Genomic DNA, 19511 nt, shown 5'->3' with positions numbered 1-19511 from the left:
GAATCCAGTGGCAAAGTGAGCAAGGGACTCACGTCTGAGCATTCCCTGCCACACTTATGGCGGCCAAAAGCGGTACAAAAGGGGGTGGTGATGGACTGAGCATCTGAACCAATCAAACACCGCGCTTGGCATTGATTGATGAACGATACAGGGATAGACATTTCCTGACAACTGCCCTAATGATTGATTATAACGCATCCATTGAGGAGAGAGGCTGTAGGAGTCGGGTGCGAGATTGCAGGCTATTGCGCTTGTGCCGCGCTGGAACACGTTTCTCAACAAAACAGAATGCCAGTACTGCTATCTGATTTAACACATTTAAATGCACAATGACTTAAACAATTGTAGCATAACCACACAGTGAATTGTGTCTGTATTAATACAGTCACAATTCACACATATTGATAAAGTTGCTGAACTACCAAGATAGAAATGAAATGAAATGAAAAAACAACTTATAACGCGCAACTAAAACCCGGAGGCATCAAGGCGCCTAACAGACAGAAGTACTCAAAAAAAAGGCAGGAACAAAACTACAGGTAGGCTTTGGCAAAAAGACGAGTCTTCAAGGCCTTTCTAAAAGCGTGTAAGGTAGGCAGGGACTTAATTTCATCCGGTAGGGTATTCCACCATTTCGGCGCTAGAGTTGAGAAAGCTCTGCCCCCCCACTTAGCTCTCCTAATGCGGGGTGTACATAGCAGAGACTTCTTGGCAGAGCGTAGATTTCTGGAAGGGCTGTAAGGGACCAAGAGGTCACCAATTCCTCCCGACCTATTTCTTGCCAAGGCTCCATATGTCAGGCAGAGAAATTGTAAAAAGAATCCTATCCTCCATCGGAAGCCAATGAAGGAGTTTCCTGGCTGCCGTGGCTGAGGAACGTCTGGGCAGGTCTAAGACAAACCTCGCTGCTGCGTTCTGAACCATTTGTAACCGTTGCAGCAGGCCCTTGTTGATCCCTGCATACAGCGCATTACAATAGTCCAATCTCGACCCTATGAGAGCTACCACGACTTGCTTTCTCGCTTGCGGAAACAGATAGTGTTTGATCTTCCTTAGAATATGGATGACCCCCCAGCAGGTAGCAATTGCTCTATTTACCTGCTGCTGCATACTAAGCAAGGGGTCAATCAAGACACCCAAATTCTTAGCTAGGCCCGTAGGTGCAGGGCAGGCTCCCATCAAAGTGGGCCACCATTCCGCCGACCATATCTCCTCCAAACACCAGAATCTCCGTCTTCTCGCCGTTAAGCCTCAATGAATTGTTAATCATCCATTGGGCGACTGCCTCCATACAAGATCTAAAATTGGAGGCAGTCAGGGTGATAGACTGTGCGAGAGACACCAGAATCTGGGTATCGTCAGCGTAGGAGACTACCTCCATCCCAAAAGATCTAATAAGCCTGGCCAGTGGGGTTACATAGATGTTGAAAAGGGTCGGACTTAATGCCGACCCCTAAGGACCCCACAATGCGCAGGAAGGGATGGAGATAGAAACTCTCCCAGCTTAACTCCCTGTTCTCTCCGATCAAGAAAAGAGGTCAGCAGGCCAAGTGCAGACCCCCTCCACCCCTATCTCCCTCAGTCGATATGTTAATACCGAGGGAGAGAGGGTATCAAACGCCGCTGTAAGATCCAGGAGGACGAGCAGGGTAGTCTGGCCCCTATCCACCCTAGTGCGGATGTTATCAAGCACAGTGGTAAGGGCAGACTCCGTACTGTGCGTTGGCACGAGAGAAAGGCCAGATCACGCACCAAGGGAACTCCATTTCATTTTACCCAGATTTTACCCCAATGGTACTGGCAGCAAGAAGGGAGTTTCTACCAGCTAAGCGACTCCTTCTACAATCGCAAATCCCATATTCCCTGCTGTACCCGGCGAAACTGAAGGTGTCCCACGATGGAATAGCGCACTATTTCACAGACGCAAAATCTGCGCTTAAATTCGCCAAACATGTTGCCGGCAAGGGGTCCAAGAAGAAAGGAGCCGAAGACGGGTCCCAATCCGGTAGGCTAAGTGACAATGACTGAAACGATATCGAAATAATGGTTTTTGTTTGTCTCTGTGTATTTGATAGGGCTGTTATTTGATAACTGATAGGTTGAGTTGCAATGCGCTGCTCTGGGGCAGGTTAGATGTGCTGATGACAACTGATGTGACTTCCGGTGTCCCCCCCCCCCCCCCCCCAACACTGTCTTGCAATAGTTAAAATGTGCCTATTTCCGTAATACATGGAAGGCACTGGCTGTTAACCCCGGTCACCCTGCGAAAGTGGGGGAGTACGCCGGTCTACCCTCACTCCCCTGGGAAGGCTCCCTAAGACCTGTTTGATGTTAATAAAAGTTGCAGAAGGGAGAGTTACACTACAACCTAATTGGGGGGTTGGTGTGGGAGGTGGGCGGGAATGGGTTTGGGTTGTTTTTCTTTTTGAGCCATAATGTCATGATAGTACGCATAGCAAAGTAGTAAAGCTAGTAACGTGTTGCAAGCAGGAGAGACAATGCTATAAGATTGGTTTGTTGAAATGATGCCTAACGGACAAACTCTGAACATTCTAACCTGGAACGTCAGGGGCTTAAATGATGGCCGGAAGGCGAGACTAGTCCATGCATATTTAGTGAGACATGCAATAGATATTTGTTTCTTGCAGGAAACGCATCTAAATGTGTCGCCGTCCCAGAGGCTTACGCATAGCCGTTGGGGGGAGGTGTATTTAGCAATTTACTCTAGCTATGCAAGGGGGGTTGCTATTCTTATAAAGAGAGGATCTGATTGGAACTGTGTATATACGTATGTGGACCCGGAAGGACGTTTTGTCATATTGAATGGGAGGTTGGGTGGCGAAGAGGTGACATTTGCTGCAGTATATGGTCCTAATACGGATTCCCCTGATTTTTTCCGACAACGGTGGTCAAGGATTAGAGCACTAGGGTGCCAAACTGTGATATACGGGGGGATTTTAATGCTGTGCTTTCAGATGAGGCTGATAGAAGGGGCACTGCTAAATCGTTACACCCACAAGCGCGAATGGCCCTTCAAGATATAATGTTGGATGAGGGGCTTCTGGACATTTGGAGGGAAAATCACCCTGACCTGAGGGAAGGAACATGCATATCCACTCAACACCAGGCCTGGTCCAGATTGGACTTTTGGTTAATATCAAGGGACGTTGCGGCCTGGATGGTGGATGTAGCCCATATGGCGCGCTCACTGTCGGATCATGCGCCTTGCATCCTCCGTTTGTCACTACCCGGAGCACCATCCCGAGCTTTTACCTGGCGTCTACCTCAGAACGCATTGTTAGATGAGGCATTCAAAGAGGAAATCCGGAAGGACATAGAGATGTATTTTGAAACAAACGAGGGATCCGTAGAAACTGAGGCTATATTATGGGATGCCTTCAAAGTCGTCATACGAGGGCAATGTATTGCGAGGCAGGCAGGGGTGTTAAAGGCCATCAGAGGGACACTGGCAGAGTTGGAAAAAGAAACCAAAGATCTAGAGAGCCATATGTATTTGCGCAAGGACCTAAAGACAGCGGGCCTTTTAAAAGCTAAGCTGCTAGAGTTTGAGGAAGAAGCAACTAGGGAGGTGAAATTCCTGGGCAAGTATGCAGAAGCCCGACGATATGGGGAGGGGGATCGGCCTTGGCACATGCTGGCGAATATGATCAGGCCAAATACAAAGACCACGTATGTGCATGAGATTAATGGTGTGGAAGGTGAGACTGTTAGGGGCCAGGAAGAAGTACTAAAGGTATTCCAAGATTTCTACTCCAACCTTTATAAGACAACTGGAATGGCAGGAACTGATACCATGTCGGAATTTTTGGATTCCATTGCTCTGGCATGGTTCAATGACAACCACAGATTGTATATGGATTTACCCGTAAGTAAAGAGGATGTGACGCAAGTGATTAAAAGTTTACAGCTGAATAAGGCTCCGGGTCCGGATGGTCTGACCACTGCCTTCTACAAGGCATATGCTGAGGAGCTAACTCCAAGGTTACTGGCAGTATATGAGGAGGCGCTGGAAACGGAAAATTTGCCCCAATCAATGAGGGAGGGTATCATCATAACGCTATTGAAGCCTGAAAAGGCGGAAATTGAACTAGACTCCTATAGGCCGCTCTCTTTGATAAATGTCGATGTCTAGATCTATGCCAAGTTACTGGCAAACCGACTCCAACCAATGCTACCAATGATCGCACTCCCTTAACCAATCGGGATTTATCCCGGGAAGGTCGACGTCGCATAATCTGCGCACGCTATTCTCAGTCATACATTATCTACATCCTAGTGTTCAGGCTACGGCGATATTCCTAGATGCCACTAGGGCATTTGACTCCTTGGAGTGGTCATATTTGTTCTTGGTCTTACAACACATGGGATTCTGCCCCTTATTTATTAAGTGAATAAAGCTACTGTACGAGGCGCCCAGAGCTCGTGTCCGGGTCAATGGCATGGTGTCAGGCTCTTTCCAAATAACGAGAGGTATGAGACAGGGATGTCCGCTGTCACTGTTATTATTTGCTATAGCTATGGAGGCGTTAGCTACGCGGATACGACACACCATACAGCTCGAGGAATAGGATTTAGCGCGTAGGTCTGCTCTGAGTTCCCCCTTAGATGGGAGGCTACTGACGTTAAATATTTGGGTGTGTGGCTAAGCCGGAATCTCCAGGACATATGGACACTAAACTTTGGGAGGGCTTATTCATGGCTGGAAGGGAAGGTGTCTCTTTGGTCCAGGTTGCCTCTGTCTGTGGCGGGTAAGGTGGCACTGGCGAAGATGGTATATTGCCTTAATTTCTTTATCTATTTGTGAACGTGCCAATACCACTTTCTAAACATTTTTTTAGGCTGTTGCGTTCACAGCTGCTGTCCTTGGTATGGGCGGGAGGACAGGCCAGGGTGTCCTGGGATCTCCTGACTCTTCCCCTAAAACAGGGCGGACTGGGGGCTCCTGATATGCAACTATATGCACTATGCGCGCAAGCTCAGTTCCTTCATTTTTGGGTGCATGAGACCTCATTTCAGCCCCATATTGCGGTCGAGAGAGATGCGGTGGCTCCGACTCCGCTGGCTGTAGCAGTATATCGCAACGTCAGTCGACCGCGGGAAGATGCTGATACTGCTGGATATGGAGCGGACTGCAGAAACGGGCAGGCATGAAGACGCTATATGCGCCATTAATGGTATTAGAAAATAATCCCATGTTCGCGTGCCTGGAGAAGGGTGTTGGTAGGACCCTGACTGCTGCTCTGAAACGGCACACCTTCACTGACCTTTATCCGGAGGGAACCTTCAGGCCTCCCCTTTAGATACTGAAGAATGTGTGGTGCCGTTTGCTGAAAGATTTTTATATCATCAGATACGCACATCGTGTCGTGCTATGCATGCGGAGTTCCCTGAAGCTCCCCCGACTATGTTACCAATGGAAAATGTACATAAATCACAGTCGGCCATAAAGCTGATTACGAGACTGTACACTACTATGCAGTTGAATTATCCAGTGTTGAGACCAAAGTCCATGGAGCTTTGGAATGGTGAACGGAGCCCACAGATGACAGAAGAGCAGTGGGGATATTGCTGTAGTCAATTGACGGATTTGTCCCCAAACTACCGCCTACGGTTGATTCAATTCAAGTTCTTACATAGATATTGCCGGACACCGGTTAGTTTGCATCGCATGCGGTTGAGGGACGCCGCCAAATGTTGGAGGTGTGGGCAGGTTCAGGCTAATTTTCTTCATGTGGCGTGGGAATGCCCGCACTTACATACATTCTGGAGTGAGATATTCAGTGCAGTGAATCGGATAATTGATAGAGATGACCCTCCATCCCCCCTGCTGGGAATTTTGGGATGTGTGCATGACACAGTTCCCAAAAGGCATAAATTGCATGCCCTTTTGCTGCTATATGCTCGCAGACAAGTTGCTATACGATGGGGTAGAAAGCGAGTACCAGACTTTAAGGCTTGGCTAATGGATGTGACCTATGGACACACCCAGTTAAAACTCTTTTGGGAACAGATGCCCTCCACATCTCGCCCAAAGGATATATGGGAGCCTTTCTTGGAATGGTCATGGTCGACTGCAGACCAGGAAATACAAGATGCAGGTTGCGAGGAGGGGCAGGCAGGAATGTAATAATGCTCCGTGTGCTAATGTGAGATGAGGCTTTGTGCTATTTCATGTGTCTGAAAGATGGCTTCCCTTCCTCGCTATGTATGTGTAACAGGATGTTTAAGTAGTGATATGCAATGGATTGGATAAGTTGGCCTGGGTTATTGTACCTCTGACGATGCATATTATACTTGTCATTGAAATGTGCCCTAACATTTGATATGCTGAGATTCTTCTGTATGGCATCGCAACATGTGCTGGGATACGAAATGCTATGCTATTCTTTGTAATATGTATTTTGTATATGCTATGACTGGCTACGAGTTGGCATAATGTGCCTTTGTTCTGTGCTATGTTTAAAAAGCAATACAAACAAATACAAAAAAAACAATGTGAGGAATTTATGGGGAAAAAGTATCCATCAGAAACATAATTTTCTTATAATGAGACATATCGTGTTGTAATATACATTTAGCTATGTCACATGCTCCTCCAAATCTGTACATTTGAGGAAAAATTGAATATTTTTGCATGTCTCTGTGTTTGGGGACTGGCAGTTAGGCCAGTGGATGGAGTGTTGATACCCATTCTGGTACAGCATTCTCCTGAACTGCATGAAATTGTTATCTTCAATAGCACAGTGTAATCTTTTGTACCTGGACATGCCCCGATTACTGCATTACTAGCGACGATCTTCAATGTGTGGCCTGTGTGTGTCTGGGAGTGTGCCTGAAAAACGTACAGGACTGATTTCTGATCAGAAATTTAAAAACAGATTAAGCTAAACGGAAGCCCTACCACTCTCCTTTACACCGGCATCCTCCAGGTCAACCTTAGGGGTCTTGCGAGAGGAGGAGAAGTCTGCTGAATGAGGGCACAGGTCACTGGGCGTGCACAAGAACTTGCCTTATGCCAGAAACCCTGCTTGTGCTGATCTAATGCTACGTATCGAAAAGTTGTAAAGATCTGTAACTTGCAAAGATTTTTCAATGTTCTTTCTGACTTTGTCACCAGTGACATTTATGCACATTGCAAGGTACATATTTAAAATGTAGTTTGCTATTAGAATAAGGGGAATCACAAACTGTCCAGTGACGGTATTTACTGGTCAAAACGGAATTACCAATTGTCTAGAAACCTCAATTCCTTCAGTTAGTCAACGTTTCTGAGTTTCAAATGTGCAGTAGCATCGCAGTAAACGCACTTTCAAATGACTGCAGTCCTATATACTGCATTTAAATGTACAAGTGGAGTTTTACAACACCGGAAGTCTCACATCTCTTGTAATTAGGCCCGAAATCTGTTGCACTGAAGCTCATAAGCAAAAAGTGATGCCACTTTGTTTAGACAGGTCAATGTATATTGTCTGAAACTGCTGTCTACCTTTTGTGTTAGGCGATATCTAAAATCGTTTACTAGAAGTCAGTGGGGCTCTTTATTACTTAGATCCTCATATTGAGTTTGGGTATTTCACACTGAGCACTGGGTGAAATACCACAACTCGCACAAGTCTCTCTACAGCCCGGAATTATCAGGTCCCCAAACTGTGGAACAGATCATTCTGCGACCAGAGACACTTGTCACGACTTTGCTGCTGGATGGGCAGGGACCGTGGGCTGGAGCACAGCCCGACCCCTGCCGAAGCACGAGGGCTCTGAGCAGACAGTAGCTTGCCCACACCACCAGACCCCACACTCCACACGCACCCATGGCCCTCCGGCTGAGGTGTCTGCTCAGATCCGGCAGAACATGTCAGTGTTTTGTTTGTGCCAGAATCAGGAAAAATTGCCTGGTCAAGAACCCAGTTTTCTGTACCCAAACCGTTAATCCAATTTCTAAGTGAAAAAAACAACATTGTTATACTTGGAATCTGTTTGCGGGGATACAGGCCAAAACCAAACATTCCCCCCTCCCCCGCCCACTTTATCCCTGAACTAAATTCTGAAGAGCTTGTAATAAGAGCCTTAGAGGATAGGAATCTAGCTAATCATTGATTACCATTGATCAAGACTTTCTATAATATCACAGATGACATCTCCGCAAAATATTAATCAAAGAATAAAACTGACCTTCAATAAAGCCGGCTATTGAAAGCATCATCCTATCAAATGCGACTGGAACAGCATTAGTTGTATGGACCGCAATATCAACCAATCCAGACAGACCATAGAACAGATACATTGTACAGTGATGCCAGTTCATGATATGGTTCCAATGATGTTCTTCATGATTGTATAACTTGAGGTGGGGTCCACCGGGAACAAACTGCCCTGATAACATACCTGCAGAACAGAAATAAAAACAGCTTAGTGCTCCAAAAAAAAGAAAACAGGATAGTGCTTTACAAATAACCCAAAAGTTTTAAAACACAATGGTTAGTCAGCTAACATTTGCAAAATGTGGAGTTTGCAATTTTGCCAAATGTATCACACTTCTGAGATATCAGTAGTCATCCTCAATTTATACTGAGGTAGGCTGATATTTCTATTCAATTGCTTAACATTTTTCTACAACAAAACCTTTCTTAAAATATAATGTAGCATTAAATGGCCTGATGCACAGGACAGCAGTGGCAGAATATAAGGTATGCAACAGAAGTCAGGAGAAAAAGTTTTATGTAATCTCTGTATTCTGGTGGTTTTGTCTTCTGTTCGTTATTTTAGTATTTGTCGAAAGTGCCATAAAATATAGGCTCCTTCGTCAAGGGTAGTGATGGCCTCTTAGGCTTTCTCCCTATTTTATGGGCAGAAGACTGATTATTTGAGTCCTCTTTTAAAACGTTTTACTTTCAGCCATTCTTGGATTTTGACTCTTTAGTAGTAAGCTTTGAACAAGCATCATTTTTACCACTACAACATGGAGTCATGGAATATCCACCCTGAATTAACACTTTTGAGTTTCATTTCCCACATCTTTGTTTATTTAGGTATGTATACGCTATAACATGTGAATTGTGTACATCAATACTCTTGAATATGTTATAGATAACTTTAGGGACGCCTTCAAGATGGTGTCAAGTTCTCAACTTACAATTTTAAGTTTACAGGGACATACGGGAAACAGAAGTAAAGTGTGAAGACAAGAGTATTGTGAGATGATGTGTGGGCGCATTATCGCAAAGAAAGAGGATTCAGGGATGGTGCCACAGGTTTTTAAAAGACTTAGGGCCAGATGTAGGCAATTCGTATTACCGATTCATAAATACCTAATTTTACCGATTCGGTATTTATGAATCGGTAAATATGAAGGGGGGAGATGTAGCTAATTTTTAAAATTGAAATACCGAATGGGTAACATTCGGTATTTACCGATTCGGTAAATATCGAATCGGTATTCCCTATTGATTCCTATGGGCTGTGAAGCCCATAAGAATCAATGGGAAATACCGAATCGGTATTTACCGAATCGGTAAATACCGAATGTTGCAAGGGTGCAGTGGGTGTCACTTTGACACCCTCTAGCACCCGAAGTAAAGGCATGTGTGACATGTGGCACACATACATGCCCTTAGGGCATGTCTGTGTGTCACATTGCTCAGTGTGCATGCACAGATGTGCATGCACACCTGGATTCTGTATTTTACCACACAATAGGATTGTGTGGTAAAATACAGACTCTTAAGGGCCTGTGACACTCTCAGGAGTGTCACCTACATTTGGAATTACCGAATCGGTAAAATTACCGATTCGGTATTTTACAGAATCGCTAAATTTACCGATTCGGCCGTTACCGACCAGTATTTGCTCTCCTACATCTGGCCCAGAATGACCTGTTATTGGCTGTTACTATGACTGTGTGTTTTGTAGTTCTTTTGCTACGGATTCATGGGTACTGTAGTTTGTTGTCTTCTTAAAGGCTGCTACTGACAACTAGTAACTAAAGTAAAGCATAATCACTTCCAGCACGACCTTAATAGAATCGTAACTTTCCTTCACAATGGCTTGGAATAATACGTTATAAATAAACAAACTGCAATCCTGTAAAGAATCAACAATACACACATTATAATATATGATGGTCTCCCGTTAGAACACTTTGTAATCTACTTACGTGAAATATTGTATATGATGTAACTCATGTAAGTGTTTTTGAGGAGCAAGTTAAAATTACCAACACTGAGACGATTTCTTCCTTTAAGCACACAATTCTTTTACATTATTGAAAAGCCTTATTGCGCAGTGGTATGTATGCCTTTGTCTACCCTCCTGAATCCAATATATAGTTGCATTGCCTGTGTTTTGAATCAGAGCTTTACTTACCAATAAGTGCAAATGTTGCTTTTGTTATCCCCTCTATAAGTTCCAGACGCTGAAATCCTGCTTTACTTCCAAGGTAACAGGCTTTCTTGTTCTTTCGACATATATAATTTAATGGGTACTTCACAGACCACCAAAGACCCCAAAGAAGGAAGAAGCTTCCTGGAAGGGCATGGCCTATAAAGGATGCCATGATAGGTTATAAATGTAAACCTAAAAAATATAAAACCATTTTAATTAAAGCTGGATAGAAAAATCCAATTAAGTTTAATGTGAGTATTTCAACAATTGTAAGCATAACATCTATGTGCTAGCCAGGCTTTGAAAAAGCAGTATAATTCGTTTTCTTAGTACTATAAAGCTAGTTCATTTTTGTGTTCCATTTCACAATCTAAACAAAACATATCATGCAACACTCGAAGTAAAGGGGCCAGTAGCCATGGAAGGACAAATGACCACATGGCCATAATAAGGAGGTCTAATAAGCCTCATAATCAATCAGACAGCAGCCTTTAAGAAAGACAATGACAGGAGCTAATTAAAAACATGGGTGGAGAATGGGCGGAGCTTCCACTGAGCTTCCACTCCATACTAGATGACTGCATGACTCGCAAAGGGGGCAGCGCCTGCGCGCTGCCGCAATAGGCTCAACCTAAAAAGGACCTCGGAAATTTAATGTTCCATTTACAGTTTTTAGTGCATTAATGTGCTGAATGTATGTATTTGTATTATTGAAAGAACATTCCTATAACAATTTAAGTTGTGTAACCAACCAACCAGGCATCTTGTGTTTTACATGCTACTTGCATACTTTTTCAAGGAGCTAATGGAACAAGAAACAACGAGGCACAGACTGTGCTAATTCACTCTACAGAAAAAGCAAACAAGCCAAACCAAACCCTGCACACTATTACAGTAATGTTGATTCTCATTGCTTTAGTGAATAAAGAATCGTGTTTTTATTAAAGACAAAGAGGCTAGCATTATGCATTAATTTTATTTACTACCTCCAAGCAGCAAACACTAAAAAGATCCCAAGTACAACAATACTCGACTCATAATATAAATCTAGAACACGTAGTCCATAAAGAACAGCATCAGTCCATCTTCTCCCTCTTTTGGCGCTGCTGTAATCTAACCAATCTCTCTCCGCATCCGTAGATACAAAAATTGTTCCTCATGCTACTGAAACAAAACAAAACAAAAAAGAAAACCCAGTCACGTATCTTACATCTTTTCTACACAAAAATATATCTCCATAATACAACCCTATTATCGATAACTTTTGCAGATCTTTTAATATTTAATCATTTTTTTAATGCACAAATGTATACTTTGTTTACCAAAACAATCCACTTTCTCCTTTTTTTTGTATGGAGGGTGGGATACTGCAAGCCTAAAGACAACAGAGGCTAACAATATGCATAAACCTTTTATTGGTGTCCCAACATGCAGCCCTTTAAAGAACATTAAATACACCATAAACACACATTCCAAGTTGGAACCTTGAACAGAATATAAAAGTCCATGTCACAGAAGTACATTCCTCTTTAGGCTGTGAGAAAACATAGGATTCTCCTGAGTCTTGACAGGAATATAGTTTTACTGGAAATAATCATCTGAAAGAGAAAATTTAAAGTGAAACATATGTCCTATTGAAAAACCATTTCAATCTGTAAAGTATACACGTTTTATATATATATATATACAATGGGCTAGGTGGGTGGAATAATGCTAGCCTCCAATGTCTTTAATGAAATCAAGATTCTCTCTGTATGTTAATTGGAGAATCACCATTTCATTACAAGACCGGAGGCTTCCATTAAGCATGTTTAAAGCTCTCCAGCGCCAGACTGCTCACATTCTCCACCGGTTTTAGATAACATTTTGCAAGAGTGCTAGCACTTGACCAGTCTGCGCCTTCAGAATGTCAGCAAATGTATCACCTAACCATAACACCTTAGAAGCCATCGCACCTCTAGATGAGTGAGCTCCAAATTTGGATAAGTCAATTCCAGCCTCAGCCATCACTGCTCTTACCCACCGTGAAATTGTAGCTGTTTATACTGCCTTACAGGGTTACACATAGGAAATTAATAATTGATCTTCTCCAATCTGCTCTGAATTCCAACATTCTTTGCTCATAAGCTCTCATGCAGCTCACAAAACACAATTTCATTTCTTGCAAAAAGGATAGAAATGTTTTCAGACATTGTCTTGGTCCTTTTACAAATGTCAACAAAAATTCCATCTGGGGGAATAAAATCTATTGCAAACCTCTAGAGGCTTAAACTCTTAAACTCTTCCAAAAGATTAGACAGAGCAAGGTTGCTAATTTTAACGATATTTGCCTCAATGAAAGATCAATATTATTTGGCCAGGACACAAAATGATGAAAAACCAAATTAACGTTCAATAAAGAATCATAGCTAGCCCTATGTGGTCGTTTAAGTCTTATTCCCTTCATCACAATACAGACTAAAGGATACTACTAATAGCATATTTATTCACCAAGGCACGTCCAGCTGAGACACCTGATCTGTAACAATTAACTGGTCTATAAGACAGACCTGAATTCAAGAGCTCAGCGAAGTAGATTGCTGCTTCTACTACAGGTGCCTTCATGGGAACCAAATTCCTTTCCAAGCACCAACCACACAATTTTCTCCAAACTCCTCTGTGCCTTTTCCTGGTACTTGATGCCCATGATTCATCCACTAAGTTTTTAGCCTCTCCTGAAAGGCCACAGTATCTGCCTGATCCTCTGAAACTTTAAAAACAAGAAGGTTCATGTTACCCTCTAGCACTAAAGGGTGTTCCTCTCATTCCTGTCCTGAGGTATATTTACTGCCTCTGCCATTACCCCAGGGAACCACACTTGAGAGGTCCAAAATGGAGTTACTAGAGCAATGCTGTATTTTTCTCTTCTAAAATTTAACAACACTCTCTGTATCAGAGCAAACCGAGATAAAGCAAAACACATCTCTCCCTCCCAAATTTGAACAAACGGGTCCACTGAAAATGTTTTTGAGATCCAGGCTTCAGCTGTAATACCTGTTTCCTTGAAATGTCAATCTGCTTCTAAAAAGATCTACCTAGAAAGGACCCCACAAGTCCTGAATTTACTTGAAAACCACTGGGTTTAGCTTCCAATTGCTGGAATCCTTCAAGTTCCTCGAGTTCAAATCTGCACTCTGGTTCTGTTGACCTGGGATAAATTCTGCCTTTAAAAGTATCTTGTGTTCCCAACAAAAATGCTACATCTCCCAGGCTAGATCTGCTAGCTGTTTTATTCTTGATCCCCCTGGTCAATTGATATATACTGTCCATTTGAATCAACACCACACTGTTTGCTAGGATTTTCTTGAAACTCATCAAACCAATCAAACCAGCTAGCAGCTCCAAACAATTTATGTGTAATGTTTTTCCTTCCTGGATCGTCTCCCTCCAGTTTCTATATCCTTCAAATGTGCCCCCAACCAAGGTTGCTAGTATCTGATTCTACAATAAATTCTGGAATATTTCCGAATATTGTTTTGCAGTTCCACCTCTCTAGATGGTTCAGCCACCACTCTAGATCAGCTTCCTGGGACCGGGGTATCACATTCGCATGCCTCAGACCCTTCCTCAATCTTAGGGTTTTTAGTCTCTGGAGAGCCCTGTAATGAAGTGGACTCAGGGAAATGGCCTGAATGGAGGATGATAAAAACCCAACCACCCCTGCCAAATATAGCAACGTCACTACTTCTTTTGCTAAAATGTGACTTACTTCCTTCTTTATTTTTGTCAATTTCTTCTGAGGGAGACATAACTGGGCAAAAATTGTGTCTACCCAAAAAGCCAACATTTTGAGTTGAAATTATGATAGATTTCTCTACATTGATAATGAACCCTAAGGACTCTAAGGAATCCCTTGTCCACTTCATGTGTTTCAACAATTCCTCTTGACCCTTAAATATCACTAGTGTATCATCTAGATAGATTATTAAATGTGCGCCCCTTTCTCTCAGGAAAGCTACAACAGCGGGCAGTACCTTAGTGAAACACCAAGGAGCTGACGATAGACCAAAGGGAAGACAGAAAAAATGGTACACATTACCTCTTCATCTGAACCATAAGTATTTCTGTGAACTATCGTCCATTGGGAACATGAATTAAGCATCTTTCAGGCCTAACTTCACTAACCAATCCTTCTCCTATAAAACGTCTCGTAAAAGATGGATTTCCTCCATCTTGAAATGCCTGCACACTAAAAACTTGTTCAACTCCTTCAGGTTTATTAAGGGACCCCAGCTTTTGTCCTTTTTCTTCACCAGAAAAACAGAACTTAGAAAACCCATACCTGAGTCTGTAACCTTGGTAATTGCACCTTTGTGTATCATTTGGGTAACTTGAGTCTACCAAAACCATCTGATCTTTGTCTAACGATACCTCCCTGTAAGGTTTCACAGGATATAGCACTCACGGACTTGATAGAGTGAGTTTTACGATACTTTATGCTGAGTTCGATACAAAAAATTATTCAGGAAAGTCCTTCTTTTATCCTCTTCTTGAGGGACAGGTATTGGGGTTCACCACAGAGGCCAGCGGCTCGTTTCCTCAGAACAGGTGAAGGAGGGGGAAAAAACAAAACAACAAAAGGGCACTGGTAAGCCTTTCTTTCACGAGATTCTTAGTCAGGGGAAGAGAGTGTGGGAGGAACACCACTTCTACTATAAAGCAAAGAATTAAAAAGAGAGGGGATAGTTCCCTCACCCCGTTTAGGCAAAAGATTCTCTAATGTGGCCTTATCAGGAAAAGAAACAGTGCATTTTTTGGGACGAGTATAGCGAGTACTCATCATTTACGGTGATGAGTGTTTTCCCCCTGGAGGGAGGTTCTATCTCTCCTGCCCGCCTACCACCTCCTCCCCAAAGCTGGGCACTTACCTGTGCAAGGCACACTCCTCCTGGAACTTGGCTGGGCGACAGGTGGGAACTTTGGCCTCCTGGCTTCTCCCCGGTCTTCGCCGGTCCTTCGTCCTCATCCCCAGAGTCCCACTTTAAATTCTTCGATACGGTGAATAGTTACTCTGGGAGTCTCTCCATTGGGATCGGGCGCTCTTCTTCATTGGCGTCCTTCCTTTTCACTATGATCTTGGCTTGCTCTGGGCCTGCTGTTCCTTCCGGTAGAGGACTCTCCATTCAAGTCTCTAGTTCTGTCCTTGTAGGCTGGGGGGCGGGACTGACGCTCGCATCGTAGGTCACATGACCAGGAAACAGTGCAGAGTTAAAGGGGCCATAGCTCTTGTAATCGTCGTATTTCTGGTTACCATAGGATGAATACTGTTCCACCATTTGAGCATTTCTGAAGGTAGGCTGTAAATAAAGAAGAGGTTCATGCAGATAAGGAATAGATCATTCCTCATTCATGTCGTCTGGGGCTCTTTCTGTTGGTCGCGACTCGTGACACTCCCATGGTTGTATCCTTTGATAGAGGGTTTCCTAAAAGTCTATTCTGAAACCTGACACAGTGTCATGATTCGCTCCCTATGTTCTCGTGTCCACCACCAGGGGGCTGAACTGTGGGACTCTCCAGTGTTCTAATATGCTTCCTGACACTCCCCTGCATGCATATCTTGACTTCCAGCCATTTGGACACTATTTGGGAATTGACATCCATTCCCAATCCATGCTGGGTTTTGAGAAAGCCAGCCTGCTTAGACTTAAAGCCGGCCTACTCATGCCTGAAACTCTATTACCCAGAATTCCCTGCTCACTGCTTTGTCTCCACCCCTGCAGGCCAAGGATGGGTGGAGGAATTCAGCTCACCTGTGGCTGGCTGCTGCTAGCCTGCTCACACCAGCTGCATGTGATTACAGGTTCTGAGCTGGGATGGTGCAGTGAGCTAAAAAACGGTGATGGATCAAGCCCTGATCTTTGGACTGGGTAAGAGTGGTCTGCTTAATTCATACACTCTGTTCATCACCACCCCCTTTTCTGAATCATTTTGTCCACCATAAGCGTGGAAGGGTATACTCAGATGTGAGTCCCTTGCTCATTGCACCATCAGGATTCAAGCAAGCCGGGCCGATGACGGCTGAAATGCCAGAAACCGGTCCCCGGAAGCTTGTTTCCTTCCCAGTATAAGAATTGGCTTGGTAGTTTGGTTTGCCCTGTTCCCATCATGCACTGGGACAGGAACAGACTAATTTGCATGCAGCCAGGTTCTGAGCTGGGATGGTGCAGTGAGCTAAAAAACGGTGATGGATCAAGCCCTGATCTTTGGACTGGGTAAGAGTGGTCTGCTTAATTCAGACACTCTGTTCATCACCACCCCCTTTTCTGAATCACTCTTTTAAGCCCCAGCTCCCTTCAGACAAAGGTTGGCCATTGTAGCTGTTTACCGGTGAGACCAATCCTTGGTTCCAGAGTTCCCTGAGCTTTTGCTATTCTTGTTTCCAGTGTTTCCTGAGCTTTAATTATGCCTTGTTCCTGATCTGCTGCTGTTCTCACTGTTCCTGAATTAGCACTGCCTACAGTGCTACCCTGACCCCATAGCATTAGTATTGCTTGTTCCTGAACTGCAGCAGTTTCCCTTCTCCTGAGTTCCTGAGCTATAGTTACTCTTTGTTCCTGGGCTTAGCTATTTCTTGTTCCTGATTTGCACTGCTTACAGTGCTCTCTTGACTCCTTGTTTCCTGAGCTGTAGCTATGTCCTGTTTCCTTGAACCAGTATTGCCTGCCGTGCTACCTTGACTCCTGAGCTCTAGTAATTTCCCTGTTCCTGAACTAGCACTGCCTGCAGTGCTACCTTGACTCCTGAAGCTTTGGTAGTTCCCTGTTCCTGAACCAGCACTGTCTGCAGTGCTGCCTTGACTCCTGAGCCTTAGCTCACTTCTTGTTCCTGCCCCAGCACTGCCTTCTATGCTACTTTGTTTTTTTTGATTCCTTAACCTGCACTATTCTATTATACCCTTCTAGCCTCCCCTTCTGTATATCCGTTTCCAGTCCCTGCCATGCTTCCCATTTCCTTGGTTCCAGTTCTAGTTTGCTGCCTTTCTATTCTGCTGTCTTACTTCTGTTACCTTGTATGTTTGTTACCTGTTTTCTGCCAAGTGTGCCCTGTCATTTCCTTCCTTTCCTGTTAAGCACTCCTCCTTGCTAGCTCCTTGTCTATTGTGCTTGTGTTTAGTTCTACCCCTTTGCTGTTACTGCCTTGCGCGTTACTGTTTGATCGCCAGGATCTGTGGGCTCAGCTGACTACCTAGGTGGTGTTTCTTGTTCACTGTGAGTTTTGTCTTTTAGTTACATTTATAACATCACTATAGGTATAAGCTCCGCAGACCCTGCCTTTGCATGCATATCCTACATGTGGGTATTTGCAGTCAGTATCTGAAACAGCAATTGCAGGTAAGAAACTTACTGAGCTTCAGTCTTACCATGGAGCTCCTGAGTGCTTTACCCCACACCCCCCTTTATTGTTAATGTTGTATTATATATATGTCTTGCACGTCTGTCCTGGGTGTAGTTAGTCTGAATGCTAAATTGCCTTGTGAGTGCCCTTCCTTTCCGAGTCTTACCCATCTTGTTCACTTCTATAGGCTTCCCCTTTGGATCCCTTTTTCCCCTCTGACTCCCTGTATGATCGTGGGCAGCACTGTACTCCTCCTTTCTGTGTACGTCTTCTACCCAGTTCCCAGTCCTTGTCCAAGTCCCTGACTGTGTTCCCCACATAGCCCCGGACAGTCCCTGACACACATTTCGTAAATCCCATGAATTGTTTCGTTATGATTCACCAGTTTCTGAGGAAAAAACATAACCTTCCCCATACCTTTGTTTGGGAAGAACTATTTAAATGACTGAAGCTCACCTTGATATCCTGAGCCTTGGGATCTAACTCTGTTTCCATGGGAAAGAGGGGTTACTCCTCTCTGTAGAAGAAGCCCATGTTGGAACAGAAGTTCCTTCCATAGCTCCGTGGTTCCTGATAGTAGAACTGGGACCTTTGCGAGTCCCCTCCTGTCAGTCCTCCAAACATTCTTGTGTTAAAAATGCGTCGCATATTTGACTGAGCTCTGCTAAAGGCAGTAAACGTAGACATGTGCTTGACCAAGATTTCACAAAACCTTTGCCAAAAAGCAACCCATTCGGAACACCTGGGTGTTCTTTGTTGGCTAGTTCCTCCAATTTATGGATCATCCTCATAAGGATGGCCTTCCTCCTTCCCGCTATAAGCCCAACATTAGCATTTCCAAGCAAGCAGATACCTCTTTGGCTCCAACCTCTCAAAAGGTCTACTTCTACGGGAAAATCTTTGTAATTTGCCTCTTCTGCCATATCTAAAATCCTGGCTAAAGTACCCAAAATGTCCAATAACTTGTCCTGGCACTGCTTAAGGAAGCGCTCCAGGTCCTTCCTTGGGTCCTTTTTCCAATTTAAAGAGAAAGGTTATTAATTCAGGATCTAGGTTGGGAGAAATTCCTAATTTATTATCCAGGAAAGGTCTTGAACGTTCAGCCCTCATACAATTGTGGTTCTCCTTAATGAGAGACTTTTGCACCCAATATTTAATAAAGGCAGTAACATGGTCCATTGGCCACCAGTCTGAGCCTAGAGGGTGCGTAAAGAGGTTGGGATCGAACATATCTGCGCCCAGTGGGTCTCTAATTACCTTTGAGGTTAAAGGCTGTTCTATGTCATCATCAAGATAGTCAGTGTCAGGGGTCTCTTGTGGATCGAATACATGTTCCTCCATTTGGTCTAAATAATCCTCAAAATTATTTTAATTTGTATTGCAGGAGTTCTTTCCATCTATCGTGCCATTAAGGTTGTTCTGTGTATTTGTGCCGTGACAAACAGAAATCCTAATTGTGCCAACATGGTCGCTCCTGCTTGTGTTGTGCCTCTTAGGCTACCATGGTCTGTTGTAGCGCTAAGGCTACCATGTCTCAAGTTTCTTTCCACTATGGACTACTCCCTTACAAGGTGTTTTGACTTTTTTGACACTTTACCTCCCTTTCAAATAAATACATGGGAATCCTCTACAGACACTGAGAAATAGTCCTCATTTGAAGGAGTATCTCTTATCTGTTTTGCAAAAACAGCTTCTAGTGCCACCTTAAGGGAAGATTCAAGTTCCCTGTCAAAAAA

At 43.8% G+C, this 19511-nt stretch overlaps 1 protein-coding gene across 4 annotated transcripts in view; it reads right to left on the bottom strand.

The window, feature by feature from the left end:
• The window catches only part of LOC144773050 (transmembrane protein 45A-like), a 489234-nt gene that overhangs the window by 134153 nt on the left and 335570 nt on the right, over window positions 1-19511 (bottom strand). For 3 of the 4 annotated variants that reach the window (XM_078657835.1, XM_078657836.1, XM_078657834.1), the window contains exons 2-3: window positions 10384-10593; window positions 8194-8406 (exon numbers count right to left, since the gene is read on the bottom strand). In XM_078657835.1, coding sequence (XP_078513961.1) covers window positions 8194-8406; window positions 10384-10573 — 403 coding nt within the window. In that variant the 5' untranslated portion in view covers window positions 10574-10593. Of the gene's footprint in view, window positions 1-8193; window positions 8407-10383; window positions 10594-11387; window positions 11474-19511 lie in introns of those variants that run through there. The other variant, XM_078657837.1, reaches the window with a different exon arrangement.

Source organism: Lissotriton helveticus, chromosome 8, assembly GCF_964261635.1.
Source record: "Lissotriton helveticus chromosome 8, aLisHel1.1, whole genome shotgun sequence".
NCBI classification, from domain to species: Eukaryota; Metazoa; Chordata; class Amphibia; order Caudata; family Salamandridae; genus Lissotriton; species Lissotriton helveticus.
Note: the sequence above shows the minus strand (reverse complement) of the source record. Positions and strands in the feature narration are given on the sequence as shown.